Source organism: Physeter macrocephalus, chromosome 9 (assembly GCF_002837175.3).
Source record: "Physeter macrocephalus isolate SW-GA chromosome 9, ASM283717v5, whole genome shotgun sequence".
In the NCBI taxonomy this organism is placed as follows: domain Eukaryota; kingdom Metazoa; phylum Chordata; class Mammalia; order Artiodactyla; family Physeteridae; genus Physeter; species Physeter macrocephalus.
Genome location: NC_041222.1, coordinates 28,625,544 through 28,639,286, shown reverse-complemented (window position 1 = coordinate 28,639,286; position 13,743 = coordinate 28,625,544). Strand labels below are relative to the sequence as shown.

At 54.7% G+C, this 13,743-nt stretch overlaps 1 protein-coding gene across 2 annotated transcripts in view; it reads left to right on the top strand.

The window, feature by feature from the left end:
* Positions 1-2,656: 2,656 nt before the first annotated feature.
* GLIPR2 (GLI pathogenesis related 2) overlaps positions 2,657-13,743 on the top strand; it is an 18,520-nt gene continuing 7,433 nt past the window's right edge. Inside the window, exons 1-3 of one of the 2 annotated variants that reach the window (XM_024126471.2) lie at positions 2,657-2,730; positions 11,266-11,374; positions 11,733-11,836. In XM_024126471.2, the coding sequence (XP_023982239.1) occupies positions 2,718-2,730; positions 11,266-11,374; positions 11,733-11,836 (226 nt within the window). In that variant the 5' untranslated portion in view covers positions 2,657-2,717. The remainder of the gene's footprint in view (positions 2,731-11,265; positions 11,375-11,732; positions 11,837-13,743) is intronic. The other variant, XM_007127520.3, reaches the window with a different exon arrangement.

The following is a 13,743-nucleotide window of genomic DNA, read 5'->3' as shown; positions in this document are numbered from 1 at the left end:
GAGAGACGCCCGCGTACCGCAAAAAAAAAAAAAAAAAAAAAAAAAGGAACAAAACAACCTTGAAAAGAAAACACGGGTAGATTTACACTATCTGATTTCAAGACATTATAAAGCTGTAGTAATCTAGACAGTGGGGTATTAGTAAAAATTGGTATATAGATCAATGGAATAGAATAGAGAGCCCATATATATATATATGACCAATTGGGAACGAATAATCTTTTCAAGAAATTTTATTGGAACAATTTGATATTTATATGCCAAATAAGAAAAAAGAGAGAGAGACAGAGAGAGAACTACAACCCGGACATCACACCATACACCATAATCAAAATGAATGTAAGAGCTAAAACTGCAAAACTTCTGGAAGAAATATAGAAACTTTTCATGATCTTGGAGTAGGTAAGGAGTTCTTAAATAGGACATAAAACAAACAAAAAATAACTTGGGTCAAACACTCTTTCCGTCTGACTTTTGTTGCCATATCTCTTTTCTCTGGGGCCAGCTAGGCAGTGACTCCCCCTCCAACCAGCCCAGGGCCCTTGGTAGGGGTCAACTTTGGCACTGACATAACTCCATTCAGCACACTGTCCCTTCCCCATGCCTGCTGCTAAAGCCAGCTCTAAAGCCCACAGCATCCCACCCTACACAGACTCCAAAGATGCCACTACTTAGGATCCTGTCCCCCACCCATTCTCAGGCTCTCACCTCTAGCCCTCAACTCTATACAAGGAGATGTGAGTGAAACTTGGTCCGCACATGGGCTTCCGGCTGTGTGCAGTGAGTGGCTCCACTGTGCTCAGCTATCTCAGCCCATGCACCGCCTTGAAGTTTTGTTTACAATGGAAACCGCCTTCTAGAGATTCTAGAGGTGACATGGAATTCTTCCTACTGGGTTCATTTGGTCATTTCAATGGGGATCTGTTGGCAAAATGGGAGAGGAATTGAACAGAGGGAATTAGACCCCCACCTAGCACCAGAAGTCTCCTTGGATTTAGAGTGGGCAGCAACTTGGTCCCCTCTGATGCTGTTTGAAAGTATGAAACTACAGTAAATGTATTTGCCTGACGTAGGGGAGGGAGTAAAGAGGGCAGTGCCCAGCCTTGCTGTTGCTCTACTGGACATTTGAAGCCCTTGGTGTTAAAAAGTCTACCCTTGTAGGGACTTCCCTGGTGGCGCAGTGGTTAAGAATCCGCCTGCCAATGTAGGGGACATGGGTTCGAGCCCTGGTCTGGGAAGATCCCACATGCTGCAGAGCAACTAAGCCCGTGCACCACAACTACGGAGCCTGCACGCCGCAACTACTGAAGCCTGCGCGCCTAGAGCCCGTGCTCCGCAATGAGAAGTCAGTGCACCGCAACGAAGAGTAGCCCCCCGCTCGTCACAACTAGAGAAAGCCCGCGCACAGCAACGAAGACCCAACACAGCCCCCCAAAAAAAGAAAAAAAAAGTCTACCCTTATAATAAGCAAGTCAGTTCACTTCAGTGCCCACTTATTGAAAGGTCTTAAAATTAGCTTCCTTCAATTAGGGTTTACTGAGCCCCTTCCCCAATTAGGAGTTACTCTGGGAAATCTCACACAGGTGCCCCAGGCTATGTCTTTATTCCCCACTCTTCTCACACGGGGTGGGGCTGTGACTGAGACCAAGTCTCCCCAGTGCCAGGTGTGTACTGACCACCGCCCCAAGGCCAGAAAAGGTCAGGACCTCTGGAAGTTGAAGGGACCCATACGCCCTGAGGGAAGGGTAGGACTTGAATGGGCAGAGATGGGCCAGCAGCCCAGGCTGACGGAACAGCCTGAGGAAGGCAAGGAGGCGAGGAATCTCAGAACATGTTTGAGGAATATCAAAAAGTCTACTTTGGGGAATTCCCTGGCGGTCCAGTGGTTAGGACTCAGCGCTTTCGCTGCCAGGCCGGGTTGGATCCCTGGTCTGGGAACTAAGATCCCGCAAGCCGCTTGGCGAGCCCTCCCAACCCCGCAAAAAAGTCTAGTTTGACTTCAGGGGTGGGGGATTTGTCTTGGTGTGACAGGCAACGAGGGACAAGAGGACAGGTCAGAGCGGGGCTGCAGGAGCCTCCCTGGGACGGCCACGCAGGAGGGTTGGGGAGTGCCCATCTCCCACCTGGACTCGCACCAGAGGGTGTGTGCTGGAGAGAGGACGGAGATGCCCTTCGGAGCCCGGGGTCACTGGGGAGGGGAAGGCGGCATGCTCGGGGCCTTAGGGGTTTGTGGGGGTCAGGCCGCGGCGGGAAGGGCACCGACCCCTGGTGACGCGGGTCGGAACAGACCCTCACACCTCGACTGTGAGCCCCGCGGTCCCCGCAGCGCATCAGTTGCTGAGCATCTACTAGGAACAGGGTGAGAGGCGTGGGCTTCCCTCTGCAAACCCATTCAGTGTCCCGAGAGGGACAGGTATCCAGGAGGCCCTGGGCTCCCCGTCCGCACTTGGAGAGCCCTGAGCGGTCGCTGGGGTCCCCACGCGGGTCAAGTTCTCGGGAGCAGGGCGAGAAGGCGCGCGGTGCCTCCTCCAGGCAGCCGGCGGGGTAGCCCCAGGCGCCTCCTCCTGGCCGCTGCCTTATAAGGCGGGGGCCGGGCCGCGCCGGGGGAGGAGCTGCGGCCGCCCGGCCTCCTCCTCGGCTCTCGGAGCGGCGCGGGGCCGGCAGGGAGCGCAGCGCAGCGCAGCGCAGCGGGAGCCGAGGAGCGCGCGGAGCCTGCCATGGGCAAATCAGGTGAGCCCGCCGTGCCAGCCGGGCCGGGGTGCGGGGATAGCTCGGAGCCCCAGGCTCCGGGGTCTTCACTGTCACTCTTCCCGCGGTGGGCTGGATCCCCGGGGAGCGGGTCGACAGCCTCCGCCGGCGCGACACGGTTCCGGCCGCACTCCGGGACCACTGGGCGCGGGATGGAGGGGCTCGCGACGCGGGCAATTTCCGGGGCAGCCAGGAAGCCGGGGTGGCCGTCGGGCCCTCGGGAGAGAGGGAGGAAGGCGAGGCCGAGGGAGGGTCCTCCTGTCTGCGAGCCAGAGATTGCGTCAGGGAGGGCTTCCAGGCGCTGATGGGATTAGCGCTCTGCGTCCGGCCAAGGCGTGGCTTTTGCTTTGTTTCAGGACAGGGTTAGAGTTGGAAAAAGCCACAGAACTGTGACAGCATCTCTTCCTGCAAAACAGCTTGCCCCGACCAACCCTCCGAAAGACAGCTCTGAGCATCCTGTTCTTCGGTCGTTGTCCCTCCTCCTTTAAGCGCCCCTCCACCCCTACCCCGTGCCAGACTCAGTCAGGCTACACGCGGCTGCCAACAACGGCTTCCCCTTTCTCTCTGACCTGTCGCGGCCCATCCTCACCACGGTGGCTGTTCCGGTGAACTGCCGTCCTTCCTTAACACCTTCCATCCCATTGTCTGCAGGTGAAAGAGTACACATTCTTCAGCCCCACGGCGGGGCCCTCTGGGAGCTGATCACTGCCCCTTTCCTCCCCCTGTACTCAGCTGTGCTCTGGGCATAGTTCTTCCGCGGGGTTCCCTTTCCCAGTGCTCAGCACCACCACCAGCACTCCACCTCTCCCACTTCTGTGAAGTTGAAAATCCTCCCCATCTTTCTAGGCTCAACTCCTGCGCTGGGAGCCCACCCCAATTTCCCCACCTGGTGTCTTCTTTGTTGCAGCCCTCCCAGCAGTCAGGTTGGGACACTACGCAGCCAAAGACCTGTTTCCCACAGACTCCTCACTTTTGGCAGCCAGGAACCATGTCTATCTCAGCATAGTTCCTGCCTCACAGGAGGCTTTTTAATGAACAGCTTTTGAACAGAGTTCAAAAGTCCTGCTTCATGGGAAGTTGAGATTGTCAGCCTCAGATGGGTAAGGCTGGGCCTCCTCTTGAATCTGTCCTCAAGATCTGGACTTATGAGGTACCAGTGTTGAGAGTAAGTAGCTTTCTCTGGCATTGGTCCTAACCTGCCCTTATCTGTAGTTACAGGTCTGGCTTTCAGCCCCGGCTCTGCTAATCACTTGCTGTGTGATCTCAATTAAAGCCCTTTCCTTCTCTGTGCCTCGGTTTCCTCATCTATACAAGGAGGATGGCCTATATCATCCCCAGGGTCTTTTACAGTATGGAAAGGTGACTTGCAGTTAAAGAAGAATGTGATAGGTGGCGGGTGTGGGGAGAGGAGGGCGGGGACACGAGCATGGCAGATGTGAGAGGGCACTTTGATATCCCTACTTGGGAAATCAGTTCCTTTCTCTATAGATTAGGAGAAAATCCACAAGTTCTCTAAAGCTACATTTTAATCAGTTGTTTCTGGCTTCTTCCCTAAGAAACAGTTTTCCAGAACTGCTGGGTGCCTATCTATCTTCTATTTGTTCATTCATCCCTCTCCCCGCTCCCTTCCCTCCCTCTCATCCTTCCATTCCACCATCTCTCAGCTCTGTACCAAGCTGTGGACCCAGTGCTGCGGAGGGCATGGCCCCTGCCCTCAGGAGTGTTCATGTGGATTATGAAATGCACCATAAAGTGGATTGGGGGGATAGACAGGCACCACATGGCTCCAGGAAGAGGTGGTCAGACCCCAGAGTGTCTTGGAACTTTGGACTTTTTCCGATGGGGCCTATAGGGGGGACCATTGAAAAGCATCGATCTAAAAGCTGCAGGACTAGAGCTGTTCCAGGGTGGAGGGTGGATCAGATGGGAAGAGGGTGGAGGTCGGGGTCAGGGAGAGGCTGCTGCAGTTACTCAGGCAAGAGATAACAGAGACATCTAAGGACTGGAGAGGAAGCGGGGATGGATTTTTGAGATGGTAGCCTCGAGCAGACTTGGTGACTAACTTGTGAATAGGAAGGAAAGGTCAGCGGTATGAATCTGGGTGCAGGAAGGTGATGACACCTTCCAGGACTGGAGGTGCAGAGTCGAGCAGGAAGACAGGTTAGAGGTGGTTCAGGCAGTTTCCACCCCCCCTTCCCATGCCCCCCCTCCACATATACCCAGGGACCTTCCAGAATGCTGGCACTTAGCCACATGCATTTTATTTGTCTCCCCCCTCCAAAGACTCTGAGCCCCCGGGATAGTATCTGGCTCCCCTAAGTGTCCCCAAGAGAAAATGACTTTTCTGGGTGACACGGGCCCAACCTTGATGTTACAGGCCACTAGCCTGAGGCTGTCTGTGCTCAAAAGACAGGCGGCATCACAGACGTGTATCCACACAGGGGCTTTTTGTGGTTCCACAAAGACCTTCATAAGGAGCCTGCCTCTTCTGGGCCTCAGTTTCCTCATCACTGCATAGGAGCCCATCCCTTTTTAATCTTCAACCTCAGATATACCCCAGAGCTGTTGGGGTAGCGGGCATTGCTGGCAAAGTGTCACATAGCCAAAACAGCTTAAATTCCAGAAGTCACTTGGCCCAGTGGTCAGAGACTTCCAGGTCCGGCCACTGGCCCTGGTCTCCCTGCTGGGCTTCAGTTTGCAACCGAGCAGAGAAAGACAATGGCCTGGGGCTCAGTGGAAGCCTCTAATATAGTCCCTAATGATAGTGATCACCAATTATTCTGCTCCTGCTGTGTGCCAGGCTTGGAGCTGGGTATTTCACATGTGTTACTAACTTTCGTAACAGCACTGTGAGGCAGTTGTTATCAGCTGAATAGATTTACAGAGGTTGAGTACTTCGCCCAAGCTCACACCCTGACCAATAAGTGGACAAACTGGGATTTGCACCCAGCTATCTGACTTCCCAGCTGGGTGCTGTCCCCTCTACCACAATGACCACTTGTCATCCTGCTTTTCAGCCTGGACTCTGGCCCTTAGGGACATCCACACACCCTCTAAGTATCTCTAAGAATCTTATTATCCCTTGACCCACATCTCCCAGCCCCAGAGGTTATCAGAGCAGAAAGACCTTCAGGGACCAACTAATCCAGGAATCTTCTACTGAGCAGGGCCCTCACACCTCTGCAGGGGGAGGCCATGTGGCCAGGTCAGTCCCAGCAGTACCGTCTTCATCTGTTGAATCCAAAGAAAGGTTCAAAGAAAGGGTTTCCCTGCTTTGAAGCTATTTTGCAAACCACAGATGTCATCCTTCCTTCTCACACAGGTGGGGAAGCAGGGCCCCGGCACTGGGCAGGGACTTGCCCAATGCTGGGGGGCAGGCCTGAGTGGCGGCAGGCCGGGCTGGAGAGGGGACCGCCTGTCTGCTGGTGGGAGCAAGCGCTCTCCCTGCCCTGGCTTCTTCAGCCCTTCAGTGACTATTGCCCATCACAAAGGGGCAGCCGATACACTGGGACATCCTTGTCATTCTTGCTTAGGGAAAGGAAGATGTATGTCAGGTGGAAAGTGTGTGAGATCGGGGCAAGGGAGGGACATTCTTAGATCTGGCTGTAATGTAGACTCACTGTGTGACCTCGGGCAATTCACATGTCCTCCTAAAGACCAAAGTTTCCTCCTCTGTAATGAGAAGAATCCTGTCCTCAGGCTTACCCAGTGATGGTGTGAGAATCTCATTTATTTGCTCTTGTGCTCACTTACTCAGTAAATATCTGAGCTCAGAGGTACTGCAAGAGGTCATCAAAGGCCAAGTTAAATACCAGGAGCCCTGCTCCTGTTAAAATCAGGGAAGGGATCTAATGGGGGCAGTTTCCCCCAAGGCCAGGAGGAACTTTGGACTTGAGCCTCCTTTAGGAAGTTAAAGGTTCCTCTGCCCAACAGTAATGATAATAATTGTAGCTGACATTTAGTTGAACTATAGTTGTTCACTTTGCTCCAGATCTGTTCTAAAGCATTTACGAAGATTAATTTATTTAATGCTCACAACAACCCTGTGAGGTGAATACTGTTATCCCCATTTTGTATATGGAGTCAATGAGGCACAGAGTGATTAAGCAACGTGTCCAAGGTCACCCAGCTAGTAAAAGGCAGAGCTGGGATTTGCCTCTTGAATTTCCTGGAACCCAAGCTGAAAAGAGCTACTCATCTGGAACTCATTGCTTTTTTGTTTGTTTGTTTGTTTGTTTGTTGAATTGTATTTTATTTTTTATACAGAGGTTCTTATTAGTTATCTATTTTATACATATTAGTGTGTATATGTTTGTTTTTTTAATCAACTTTTTATTCTTTCTTCCTGATAAACTAGCAAAACCAGCTTTGCCCCAAAGGCTTTCTAGCCTCTTGCCAGGGGACCAAACAAAACCAGCTTTGCCCCAAAGGCTTTCTAGCCTCTTGCCAGGGGACCAAGGGGGCCTGTCCATAATTCCTGCCTTGGCCCCTGATGGTCCTGGGCCTCTCTGGTGGGGAGTCTGGAGAGGGCTGAGAAATGAGTCAGCTGGGCTCTGGGAGGCCTCGGAAGAGGATGGATGCTGAGGGAGGAGCCCGTCCCAGCCACCAGCTGTGAGGGAGGAGGGGCACGGACCTCCATAGAGTCTTTATTCAACAGTTAGAAGCTCTGCCCTAAAGAACCTTCAAGAGCCCCCAGTCCAGCCGCACCCAAGATGCCTGCACCCTCCAAGCGGCAGAGACCGCCCTGGCCTGCCGCCTTCCCTCAGCCGCGGGAGCCAGGCCCAGGCAGCCCCTTCCACCTTTCAACAGCTCTGGCCTTAAGCCCCAGGTCTGCCCCCTGGAGCTTCTACTCCACAGCCCCTGATTTTCCTCTGGGGCCCCTCACGCCGGTCTGTCTATAAAGGCCTTGGCACAGAGGAGGCTCTTGAGAAATCTTAGTTGTTTTCTCCTCTTCCTTCTTCCTCTTCTTTCCCCTCAGAGATTTGAAGGCGGCTGCCAACCCCACTGGGCTGATCCTCCTCCTGGGTCTGGTGGCCCTCTTTCTCTTCTCAATGATTTCCTCTGTCTCGTGACCCTTGGGGTGGGGTGGGGTTAAGGGCAGGGTTTCTCTCCTCGTGGGCCTACCTCTGGACCAGTTGTGGGAATGTGGACAGGTTACTTCCTTCTTGAGCCTCAGTTTCCTCATCCAAAAAATGGGTACAGTAGTGGAAGCTCCCACAGTGGTGGTGAGAAGTAAATCAGATCTTGCACAGGCCTGGCACCTCGAATGGTTGGCCATCGAGCAGAAGAAAGGTCCTCCTTCATTCCAGGTTGGTACACTGAGGCTGTGTGACCTCTGAGCCTCAGTTTACCCTCCCACAAAATGAGGGCATAATCCCTCCCTTCCCCTGCCCCGCCAACCATGGGGTGGCTCTGAGGGCTTTCCCTGCATCAGGCAGGGATGGGTGGGTTTTCTTTGACTCCTTTTTTCCTTACGTTTATCTGCTCTCGGGTTTTTCTACAAAAGTGAGGTGTGCCTCTTTCTGGGTGTGGTCATCAGTGGTATCACTTGCCTCCCTGAAGTTGAGGTTCTGCTCACAGGGGCCGCCTGGACTGGGACTGGCTGCCATGGTGGGTGGGGGCATGGACACATACACCTACCTTGATCACTCATTAGACAAGCTGTGAACTCCTGGAAGTTTGGGCTCAGTCGGTCATCTTGCCTCCTCTCACCCCTACCCTGATGGGACCTTATGGGATCTCAGGGTTGGAAGGGACTTAAAGGTCATCTGACTGGGTCTCCAGTGCCTGAATCCCTCTGAGAGGCATCACCTGCTTGTTTGTCCCCAGTGCTGGAGAGCTCACTACCTTGCGAGGTAGCCTTTTCAGTCTTCAGAAAGCGTTCATGGAGAGAAAGATCTTTCTTAGGCTGAGCTGAAATCTGTCATCCTGGCTTTTCCACCCACTGGCCCCAGCTCTGCCCTGTGGGGCCCCAGAATTCATCAGGGCCCTCTACGGTATCTTCCAAAGTCTGATCTTCTCCTGTACTTGCAACCATCCCTTATAAGACCACATATCCAGCCCCTCCTTCATATCCAGCCCCTCCTTCACCTCATCACCATCTCTGAACACACTTCAGATGCTCACTGCCTCTAATGCAAGGTGGGGCCTGGGCTGGGTGAAGCATTCCAGCTGGACACTGGCTTGTGCAACGCCTCGCCCCGGAGCCCGTGGGTTTCTGGCTGCCACGCCACCCAGCTGACTCCTTAGCGTGTTGTCAGCGAGGCCCCAGTGCGGTTCCCGTGAGTTGCTGTGGCTCCCGCCACTTGCACCTGAGATATTCTTTAAAAGCCTCTGCGACTCCATTATCCACAGGAACATGCTAAACCCAGTATCTTTTTTTTTAATTGTGGTAAAAAACACATGACATAGAATTTACCACCTTAACCATTTTTTAGTGTAGTGTAAAGTATATTCACATTGCTGTAAAACAGATCTCCAGAACTCTTCCATCTTGTAGATCTGAAACTCTATACCCATTAGACAGCACCTTTCCTTTTCCCCCCTCCCTCCAATAAACCCCAAATCCTTGTCTTTCGTTCCAACAAGGGCTTGGCCGGCCTCTTGGCCACAGAGGCCTGAGACTTCAGGTGGTAGCTCCACCCTCTGCCTTGTGACCAGTTACCATCACCAGGGTTTTCACCTCCATGCCTTGGTCACAGCATCTCCCCATCTCTGCCTGTCAACCCAGATCTCCCAGATCCTGGCATTCAGCACCCCTCTCCCACCCCTGTCCCTGTCTCACTCCACATTACTGTGACTGGACCCCACTGGACTGCCCCGCCGGGCCCTGGAATGTTTGAGGTCAGGACCACTCGCTGTCCAATATCTCGGAAACCCCTTGGAAAGCTCAACCACCACTGGCATAGCCTGCAGTTTCCTTCCCTCTCCTGGGTTGGCGTCTAGTCCAAAGCTTCGGAGGGCAAGCCCTGGGTCTTCTTCCCTCACATCCCCTCAGAGGCCCAGTGGGATTCTATCTGAAGGCCCAGGAGACCTGGGGGATCTGGCTGAGGACCGGAAGAGGACCCCTGCTGGTTCATCTCCACGGCCTCTGGGGGAAAAGACAGCAGAGGAGGAGAAAGGTGGCTGGTGAAGGTGACCTGGGCCAGTGGACGGAGGGGTGCTTCTTTCATCCTCCGGTTTACACCCTCCCTGCCCGTGGCCAGGCCTCAGGGACAGGCTCCCGCCAGAGGGGACTAGCTCAGTGTTATGGACCCTCTGTGGCCATCGCTCATAACTCACCCAGCTCACCCCCCGTTTCCATGGTGGGGGGGAGTGAGGGGAGGGGGAGGGGGGACTCCCAGATTCCTAAGGCTGCGCTCTGCGCCTTCACAATCTTAGCCTGGCCAGCTCCTGTCCAGACATCTGTGGGGCCTCAAATCAAGGGTCACCTTCCTGATCCCCCACACCATGTTAGGCTGCTTTTCTCTGAGTTCCTCTTGACCTGTGCTCACCTGCACCTTGGCCCTACCACACTGTTGGCTAGTGTCTGTTTACAAGGCTGTCTCCCTTCTGTGTGTGAGCTCTTTGAGGGCAGGACATGGCTGATTTGTCTCTGGACCCCCAGCGTACAATACGGGACCTCACACAGAGGAGGCACTCAGAGAGCAGATGATCTAGAGCGATGGGTTGGGATTGGATGGATGATGGATGGGTGGTTGGATGCTGATGCTTAGATCATGAATCAATAGGTGGATGGATGAGTGGTGGAGAGACGGATGGAGGATGTGGGATGGATGGGGTTCCATTTCAGATCCGAATTGAAGTGACCTCTGTCCACTACTGACCTGGCCTACCCTTGGCTTCACCACTTCTTGGCCTTGCTTCTTCTGAGGTTGTGACCCAGTTGGACACAGGCTCCACCTCTTCCCTCACCTGCAAGCCTGAGCCCAGCAGATCCCACCCCGCCGCCGCGTTCTTTCCCACACTCTCCCCTCTCTCCACTTCCCAATGCTGTCCTACCCTGGTTGTCCTCTTCTCTTCATCTGTCCCTCTCTCTCGGGACAGTGCAGGCACACCTCCACCCCAGCCAGGCCTGTTCTCTCTGGGCTTCCACGTCCAGCCCTTCCCAGTCCCCCCCACCATGCCCTGTAGGTCCGCTCTGAGATACCCAGTCTCCTTCAGACATTTTCTTGCAGAAGTGCTGCCGCTTCCTGTCCAGCCTTCCACCATCTGCTCTGCACCTCCAGCCCATCCCCCACTCAGCAGTCAGCAGGGTCTTCCAGAAACACAGCTCTCCTCAGCTCACTCCCCCGCCCCCACCCAGTCGCTTCCCATTGCCTTGGATAAAGATCCAAATGCCTAACATGCCCCATGGGGCCCTGCGTAGTCCAGGGGGCATCAATGTGCAGAGACTGGGGCAGCAGCCTGGGCACGTGGCCTGAGGTTTGAGCTGGGCTTTGCCCTCAAGCCTGCTGGCGTACTTGCCGTGGCTCTTTTCTCCACGCTGAGACAGCCTCCATCTTGAAATCATTGCAGCTTCCAAGCAGTTTAATGACGAGGTCCTGAAGGCCCACAATGAGTACCGGAAGCAGCATGGCGTCGCCCCGCTGAAGCTCTGCAAGAAGCTCAACCGGGAGGCTCAGCAGTGAGTTCCCCCCAGGGCCCCGGGCAACTCGGGCCCTTCCCGGTGCTGCCACTGCTGCAGTCCCAGATGGGCTCTGGAAGGCAGGAGGGACGTGGGTTGGGGGGCAAATACAGCCAGACTTGAATAACCACTCTGCCACTTACCAAGGCAGGTCCCCTTGTTCCTCTGAGCCTCAGTTTGCTCCTCTGTAAAATGGGACTGGAGTGGGGGCTTAGACGGAGTTGTAGGTGTGATGCTCCTGGTCGCCTCAGCGACCCCAGGGCAGGGAAGGAAGCTCAGCCACACCAGGTTAGGGCTTCTACTCTGGGGGCTTCCCTGGGCTGTACTCGCTCTAAGGAAGCACCGTGGACTCCGGCAGGTATTCAGAGGCCCTGGCCAGCACGAGGATCCTCAAGCACAGCCCGGAGTCCAGTCGTGGCCAGTGCGGGGAGAACCTGGCGTGGGCATCCTACGATCAGACGGGTGAGTCGTTTCTCGGCTCCCCGCCTCCTGCCTGAGCCGGGCCTAGGACATCCAGCATGCAGGCCCCTTCTGGCCCCAGCGCCCTCCGTGGTGTCGTCGCCGTGACGCAGACACAGGCCCAGAAAGGGAAGAGAACCCCAGAGCTGTCTGTCTGCTCCCAGGAGCTGACTGCAGCTCGACACAAGGTCTCCGATGGCCAGCTCAGGGCCAGGCCTGTGCTGGCTGCCAGGGACACAGAGATGAGTCAGACTGCCCGGCCCCACCCCCCTTCCAGAAGAGCTCCCAGCAGAGGAGCTGGGAGTGAGGAGTGAGGGCGGGGAGACAGACCGTTTCTGTGCTGAGTCTCAGCCTGACCCTGCGGGCCCTGAAGCATCCCCAGCCTCAGAAGCATTTTACGTTCCTCACGTTTTTTCTGAAAATATTTACAGTGCTTGTGTGTTAACTTTCTTCACGAGAAAAAATGCCGTAGAGCTTTTTTTCCGTGCTGGAAAAAGTAATAATAATGGGAAAGACAATTCCTCATCCAAGGTCACAGCCTGGAATGGTGATCCCGCCACATTGACCAAACATTCTTGAGCTTCCTGGCTCTGAAGAGGCTGTCGTGGCTTTTTAGGAAAAATGCTGGAGAGAGCTACCTCGTGCTCTGAAGCTTTCTCCAAACTCCCTGGGAGAATGACTGCTCCCTCCCCGGCCTCACATTCCTGGGAGTTCCCCGGGGAGGCCCTGGGAGTCCTCTTGGTTTTCCTGGGGCAGAGTCCCTCCAGGAGAAGTGTGAGCTTGCTCCCTGGGAAAGCAGGAGCCTGGGGCCTGCAGCCCCTCCCCAGGCTCAGGCTGTGGGCCTTGGCGGGGAGAAGGGAGAGGGGTGGGAGAGAGCCGGCGGGAGACAGGGCTCCTTGCGCTGCCTCCCTGTGGAGCTTCGAGCAAATCTGCTACCTTCCCTGGCCCCAGTTTCCCCATCTCTACAGAGAGGGGTTGGGTAGGACATCTCTAGGGCAGTGGTTCCCCACCCTGGCTACACACTGGAATCTTTTGTGGAGCTTTCAAAAAATACTAGTGCCTGGATCTCTCCTCCGGAGACACTGATACAGTCAGCCTGTGGCAGGCCCCAGGCATCAGTAATTTTGAAGAGCTCCCCAGCTGCGGCCACCATGCAGCCACTGTTCTCGAAGGACTTGCTCCTCAAAGTGTGGTCCACGGATGAGCAGCAGTACCTGGGAACTTGTTAGAAATGCAGACTCAAGGCTCCACCCTAGATCTACCAAAGTCAGAATCTGCATTCTAACCAGAGCCCCAGGTGATTCGTGCACTCATTCAAGACTTACTGCTCTGAGGTCCAAGGCTCCTAGCTCTCTGGCCCTGAGATCAGCCGCTCCCAGGGAAATGCTGTGGCCAGTGGATGCTCCAGGGGAGTACCCTTCTGCCTGCAGTGGAGACCTTGACCCACCGGCCCAATTACATTTCCTCCTGTGGGTGTTTCAGGAGCCAGACTTGGGGTGGGATGAGGGTGTGGTCTCCCGGAAACTCGGAGCATCATTAGAAGCCCTTGGAGTACATTGCATTCAACCCGATTGTACAGAACGGGGCAGGCCTTGCCCAGGATTACACAGTGAGTTAGTGTCAGGGCAGGGACACAGATGCTGGTCCCCTGACCTCAGGCCAGGGCTCTTCCCAATGCCTAACAAGGCCCTCCCTACAGCCTGGATGTGCTCATGGGCAGGAGTCCCCATGTCAGCTCGTTGGTGCTTTATGAGACGTCTAACTGTGGGATGGGTGCTTTGGGGTTAATGGGAGAAGATGGAAGGAATAGGGAGTCGGTTGATTTTGCTGCTGAGTTTTCTTTACTTTTATTTTTGTGTGTGTTTGGTACGCGGGCCTCTCACTGTTGTGGCCTCTCCCGTTGCGGAGCA